At 40.3% G+C, this 7,423-nt stretch overlaps 1 protein-coding gene across 1 annotated transcript in view; it reads right to left on the reverse strand.

Annotated features, from left to right (window-relative positions):
- Positions 1–7,423, reverse strand: part of LOC106722154 (guanylate cyclase 2G-like) — a 55,819-nt gene that overhangs the window by 25,499 nt on the left and 22,897 nt on the right. The window contains exons 5-8 of the mRNA XM_025203200.1: positions 5,771–5,880; positions 5,318–5,503; positions 4,682–4,826; positions 2,195–2,330 (exon numbers count right to left, since the gene is read on the reverse strand). Coding sequence (XP_025058985.1) covers positions 2,195–2,330; positions 4,682–4,826; positions 5,318–5,503; positions 5,771–5,880 — 577 coding nt within the window. The remainder of the gene's footprint in view (positions 1–2,194; positions 2,331–4,681; positions 4,827–5,317; positions 5,504–5,770; positions 5,881–7,423) is intronic.

Raw genomic sequence — 7,423 nt, forward strand, 5'->3', positions numbered from 1 at the left:
TAATTGACCGATTCTGCTGTTAATTCTCCTTGGCTTTTATTTTATTTTCCACCAAAATAAACAAAACTATCAAAATGTCTAAAACTTACCAATTCCATAGCTGGCCAGAAAATAAAATTTCCTGTACCCAAAAGAAATTTTCACCCCCAAAATGAACATTTGAAATGCTTCGTTAAAAAAAAAGTTTGACTTTAGGGATTTACAAATTAAACTTTATTTTTAAAGGGAATAGAACAACAATCATCGTTTGTTTCTAAAACCCAACACCAAATATATAGTTATGTTTTGGGGTTTTCTGAAAAGGAAGTTTTGGGGGGGGGGGGGGGGGGGGGTTTTTTAATGTTTTTTGTTTTTTTTTTAAACTTCTGGCACCAGCGAGGCGTCATGCAGAGTATTGTGTCCAGTTCTGGTCACTGCACTTCAAGAAAGAGGTGGGAAAATTAGAGTCCAGCACAGAGCAACAGAAATGAAAGAGGACTCGGAAACATAATGAATGAAAAAAGGTTAGGAGAACTGGGTTTTTTTAGTCTGGAGAAAAGAAGATTGAGAGGGAACCTAATAACCATCTTCAAATACCTAAAATGGTGGTTAGAAAAGGGATAATGATAGACTATTCTCCATTGCTGCTGGCTTCAGGGCCAGGAGTAACTGTTTTAAATTGCAACAAAGGAAATTTAGGTTGACCATTAGGCAGAACTTTCTCACTGTGAGAGTGGTTACACATTGGAACAGATCACCTAGAAAGGTTGTAAAATCTCCTATCTCTGGACATTTTTAAAAGCAGGTTAGACAAGCACTTGTTTGGAATGGCTTGGGATTATTTTGCCTTAAGCAGGGGGTCCCCTCCAGCCCAATTTTTTTATAATTGTAGGAGAACAAGGAAAAGAAAAGGGAAAAGTGGTGAGAATCTACAGTTTACTCATTTATAACACATTTGCAAATGTTAGGGTCTTAAACAACAAAAAGATCTGAAAAAGTAGGGTTTTGCTGCTACTTTCCAAAATTGACTTATAGTTTCCCACCTGGAAAGCAACCGAAGTGTTGGAAGTAACACCTTCAGAGTGAGCTCTCAACTTTGTTAATGTTTTCCAGCTGGCAAATATTGAGGGGGAAAAAGTCAGAAAGTAAAGGGAAAACTACGGGTAAAATGAATCATTTAAAAAGACCCTTCAAAATATTTTTCAAAATCGAGATTTTTCATGAAAAGCTTGTTTATCAGGGGGTGGGGTGGGAGGGAAGGTTATATTGCCTTTTCCAAAAAGACCCCCCAAAATACTCACTAACAGGCTCAAATCCTGAACACGCCAGTCAGCCATCTGTTTAATTTATTTAAGACCAGCAAGCATTCCCCATCAGCAGAACTATCACTTCAAGCGATGTTTCTTCTGCTTGTATTAAAAAAGTTTATATTAATCGTGTTTTCCATAGTAAAAAAGGCATGTACCAGACATACCCCATGTGGGAACAAGGACCCTTGTTTCACACACTCTGGTAGCTGATAACTAGGGACCTACTTAACTCATGGCAAAACAGTCATTTTTTCTTGACTACTGGCTGCCTGTCATCCAGCTGCGCCCCTCATCGCTGATTGGTGGAGAAGCCCTGGGGGGCGGGGGAAAGGGGAGGAAGGAGGGGCAGACACTATCTTGTCCATTGCCCCACCAGCCGGCACATTCTCCTCCTAGGTGCGCTGCAAGACACGCTGAGGAAGGGAAGACTTAATAAAAGCTTTTTATGAAGTTTTGTTTTTTCCCCATGGATTTTGCAGGCAACCCTGGATTTTGTATGTATTCACGTATATGTAACTAACTTGGGGAATGCCAACACTGTAGTAAAGAAGCCAATGTCATTAGTTCAATAAGAGATCATAAAATAGCTCAGTTAAATATGCTACGTGCACCATAAATAGAGCCGTGCTGCAACTTATTTGCTACTGTTGAGCTCTGCAAAGTTATATTTGCAGTGATCATTGCAGAAATCTGCGTTGTAAAGCAGGAGTCTTGGAAATGGATGGGTTTGCATCAGCCAGTAGGCAGATATGATCACTGGGGGTGAAATTCAATCCTTTGCATAGTTTGTCTAGGACGGCACACCGCATAAGCCTTTTTGGAGGAGTTAAACACAACTTCAGTGCCACAAAGGCAAATTTCATCACCCATGAGTCATTTTCATTACCGTATCATCACTACAGTACCTGATTGTTTTTCTATTGCCATCATAATTAAGGACAGGAATAAAACGTGATGAGTTCCCAGCTTTCTGCAGATTGTAGACAGAGTAATCCATGCACCGCTCACCTGATTCATCGATATACACCAGGCCAGTAACCCCTGGAAAGACAAATGTAGTCATATCCCCAGCTCAGCATGTCTGGCCACTTTTGGCTCAGGTGTAGTTCTATTTGCCTTCTAGAGGGACCTTTCTCCTGAACCTCCTGAAAACAAATCAGACTCAACTGATGGAGTTACTGTAAATCTGGATTCTTTCCTTCCTTGAAGTGCTTAAATACCATGAGGAAAACTTGCTAATAATGGAGATTAGATGGACTGATATTTTTCAGGACATAAGAGCAGCAGACAGCTGAGTAAGAGAGTGGGTAAAATTCTTTTTTTTTTTTTTAATCACTTATGTTTAAAAGGTGAGAGTAATATTTCTAGCTTCAGAGCCATTTTAATGCACTTGGAACCTTATCCCCATCATACCTACATTGATTTGACAATGGACGGATTTTTTTTTTTTTTAATGCAAAAATATTCGTGTTGTAAGCCAAATCAGTTCCAAATCTGTGAGTCATTCAAGAACTGTATGTGGCCCTACAATCAGCAAACATCCTCCACCCCCACCTGGGGCTTTAGATGTTTCCAAATCATTTGGTGGGCATCCTACATGCGGGCCCAAGCCCAGAGGCTTGGGGTTTGGATGCCCCCAGGTTTGGCTCAGCCTCAGCCATACAGCGGCAGAAGCAAGCTAGGGAGGAGTCTTGCATTTCCATTAAGTGGGCGTAAAACCAAAATCTTCACACGGGCAATGAATGTGGAAGAGTAACTATACATTATCTCCACGGGTGCTACCCCATGCCAGAAAGGTGGTTATCCCCCGTCCCTGGGGAAACCACCGTGGTGATCATGGTATTTCCCCTGCCAGACTGAATACTGGTTTGCCACTGAAAGTAGACAACTTTTGTTTTTCCTAGAGAGTTTTAAATTTCCAACCAACTGACTCCTTGGTGCTAGTAGTTAAAGGGAAGTGCTTGCCTACTTTTGGACCAATCCAGGACAGTAAACTAAAATCAGTTGATTTTGCTCGATGCAGAATGAATGTCACTACCCAGGCCAGACAGCTTTTATATGTCCCCTTAATTTGTGGCTTACACCGCCTATTGGCTATTTAGATCAGTGCCTTTTCCCTTCTGGACCTCCATCAACACATCAACCTCCCACCAGGCACTTCTCTGCTGAAGGGAAGGCTGGGAGAGGTACAACAACTCACTCTGTCTTAAATTTCAAGATATTGTTGAAATTTTAAAATAAAATAAATAGAAAATATTCAGAGAAAACTTTTAAAGGTTCCCCCCTTCAATATTTTGACCATCCCTAGCTAAAATTTTTCAAAGTTAATTTTGCAAGCCCACCTCAAATAGCATTAAAACTGTATTTTTAAGTGGCACTCTGACTTGCTATTTTCTGACGTCTTGCTAACGCATAAGAAAAGCGAATGGTTAGAGTCAAATAGCCACTATTGCAGAAATAGCAGCATATTATCTCTGACTTTCTTGACTAAGTTAAGCCAGAATGCCAACATGTTATGACTAGATCATTTGTTCTTCTGTCTTTCCACTTGATATGGAGCATTTTATGAAGACATCAGCGGAGGCCACGTTCCAAAAATTCAAGGTGCTTCCAAGATGTTGTCCGTTTCACACCCATACAACAAGGTAGGGAAGTGTGGTTTGACTCCTGCTGATCATGTTCTCTGAAGACATGGTTTTCAAGATGTTGAAAGGCAGCATGGAAGATTTTACTTGGTGTTGAATATTATCATCTTTATTTACTTTTTGGGTAAGGTGGCTACCCAGGTAGGGGGGGAAATGCTTAGCATTCTCCAGGGATTGCCCTTGAATTGTAATGTGTGGAAGAGCAGCATCGATGCATATATCCGCACTTATACTATCATAACAGAGCAACATTTACCTCTACATTCTATATACCTTTGCAAGAGTTCTACAATTAGCATTATAGTGTGGTTTAAAAGCAAGTAATTTGCACAAAGAAGTTAATTTGTACACTGCACAATGGAAATCAAGGAAATCTTCCTCCTAGAGCCACATTTAGATTGCATTTGGAGCTTGTGACTGAAGGGTGTGAAGACATACCTGAATTAGCATTAATCTAGCAACACTTGGGTACTAAAAGCAATAAAATTGCCATGGAAAAAGCTTCAAGCATGAACTAAACATGTCAGCTGGGACCCCAAATACTGACTGAAGTAGCTAAGCTGTGCTGGAGCTGTGCTACTGGTACCCAAGATAGCTAAATTAAAACTGGCTTAAGTATGCCTACACTAGCTTGCCCACACAGAACTTCAATGATGCCTCCAAATGCAGCATAGACACACCTTCAGAGTATTTTTTCATTGCCTAAATCATTTACATATGATTGGGAAACTTTCCCCAGCAGCTTACCATACAAACGGGTTTTATTGTAGCCTTTCAAAATGGTGACAAGTGCTTTTCCATCACGGATATCTTTCCCCTCTTTTAACATTTCTTTCACGGACAAGGCATAAAGCAGGACTGCATCGTGCAGGTAGGCAGCATAAGGACTCACCTTAAAAATGAAAAATGAAAATGCTGTGTTTCGGGATGTAGTGCTGTGAAGGGCCCCTATCCCTAGGGAAGGAACATAGTGTTTGGAGTAGAAAACTGGCTAAAGCAATTTCACTTAACTTCCTTATGCCAAATTCAGTTTCCTTAGACCTTTCTAGTAACTGCAACGAGATCTGTGCCTACAAATAACAGCCATAAATGTGATACTTTGTATCTTCAATCAATCGAGAACGCAGTCCAGACATGATGCCATCAGAGTAAAGGAAAACACTAACATTTCAAGTCCTACTTATCTTAAACTTCAAGCACTCCCACCACTGGGACTGGAAACTCATAACTGGGTGGCCCAAATACGCTCACGATTTGAGGCCATTTTACTTATCTAAATAGCCGGGAGGGGTGGTGGGGGGTGGCGGGGCAGGGGGCTGGGATTTGGTCTAAACTGAGCCCAGTGTTGGCCACAGGTAGATATTAAAGACCATCACATCAAACCTTTTCCTCTGAAGATAGTGAACTGGAGAAAGGCTGCTCCTTCAGTTTTTCCCACACTTGCTTCTCAAAATCTAAATACATTGCACGTCCTCCGTAAGAGCGGAGGCCAATCAGAAATACAGACTGGTAGTTTTCCAGCCCGCTGCCGTTCTTCTCATCACTCAGTGCCTCTTCCAAAAAACTGTTCTGAAAGAGAAAGATTATTCGGAGGCAGGTGCAACAGCAGGTAATTTTTAAAATAATGATTTTCCTTCTTCAAGATGTAATTATTGATCCCAATAGTACATATAAATTATTGCATACTGTGATGCAGTCAGGGTCATATTTAGTATTTTTTTCGTTTTTTAAGCATAACGTGTGTGATGTAAAATCCCTTGTGATAGCAGCTCCCCGACTGAGAAGAGTCAATGATAAAAATCTGATCAAAGTACTAATACTCACATCGACGCCAACTTCAAACTGCTGCAAAATGAAGAAAACAAACTTCCCATTTACCAATCCCAGCTGTTTAGCCTCTAGCATAATCGGCCCAACATCTGCAGAGCTGCAGATTAGAACAATAACTGCAAAAAGGGAAAAAAATATATTTGGTGCGTGTAGTTATTTTTCTTCCATAAGTCTTACATCAGAAAATAAAAAGGAACTGTTGCAATTATCCAGGATGTTATTAAACATCAGTTAAATTAAATGGTTTTGTGTGTATACATTGAACATGTCTATAGAGAACATTTTGTTTAGATCACTGTGTGTCAGATGAGCAAATGAATCATACCTGATTAATTTGGAAAATTTCAGGGGTAGCTAGAAATTAAGGAGTAAAAATTATACTCCCTTTACCTCCTGGTTACTCGTGCAAGTAACCCTGTTACAATCAGCTGGAGAAAGAACTGACATGAAATCTTCATCATTTTACAAGGAGGAAGCTAGTTGGACCACTTGACCCTGCTCCTGCCTTTGTGGGGGGTAATTTGCACCATCAGAGTCTCATCATCACAAAGCTCAGAGACACCTCAACACAGAAGAAATTCCTGCCCAAAGAGCATTCCATCTTTTTACTCTTTTGGGAAATATGAAATATCATGGCCAGAAAGAAATATGGCTCTACATCATGCTTGCCATGAACCAACTTCGAGGCAAACAGACTATTCCAACTTTTCTCTGAGCCTAATCTGCATATAAAATGAACTGTTCCAAACAGGAGATTTGACCACACCTTCAACTCTCCTATGAAATATGAACTTTCACTTTTACCTGGGAGAACTTCTATAATCTTTTCTCCTATGCCTGAAGAAGGGTGCTTGTGCCCAGAAGCTTGCAATTAAAGAATTTTTCTTCTGCAAAAATCTAGTCGGTCTAATAAAAGACATCACCTCTACCACGAGTTTTGATTCCTTTTGCCTCTAGACCAATATGGCTATAATTTGGATACTCTTTCAAATTTTCTTTTTCATTTAATTCTTTGATTTTGTTATTTGACTTTTAGATTTTTTCTCCCTCCATTTTCTGAATGTTTAGCAACTCCAGTGTTCGGTCCTTGGACCAGTGCTTTGCAACAGCTACATCAGTGATCTGGACGTGGGGGTGAAAAGTACACTGGCAAAGTTTGCTGATGACACGAAGTTGAAGAAAGGGATTTCTCTCAATACTAGGCTGACCATATGGAAATCTGGGACACTGCCAGAGGCACACTGTGCTAGGCTTTATAAGTTTAATTAAAAGCAACTATTACGTTATGCTGATAATCAAGAGTGACTGGAGTCCTTCATACACACGTGAGTCACTTATCTATAAGTCTGCATGTTGTCAGGAAGTTCGGAGCCAGGTAATTTGAGCACTACAAATAGAATCCTTCATCTCCTCAGATGCCTACAATTAGCATTTTGGGGCGTACAGACTTCCACAGATTTAATGCTGCCCTTTAGGTTACACTGATGGTCCTCAGAGTTTTCTGACTCTGACCCTAGTTCATGCAGCACTTTATGAAGGACAAATTAGTTCTTCCCTTTCTGTACTGATTTACATTGGCACAATCTGATGGACATAGATGGAGGAAGAAAAAAAATTTGTGGGGGAACGTTAAAAAAATTGGGGGAAAGTCTGCGGGGG

This window comes from Alligator sinensis, unplaced genomic scaffold (assembly GCF_000455745.1).
Source record: "Alligator sinensis unplaced genomic scaffold, ASM45574v1 scaffold559_2, whole genome shotgun sequence".
Taxonomy (NCBI): domain Eukaryota; kingdom Metazoa; phylum Chordata; order Crocodylia; family Alligatoridae; genus Alligator; species Alligator sinensis.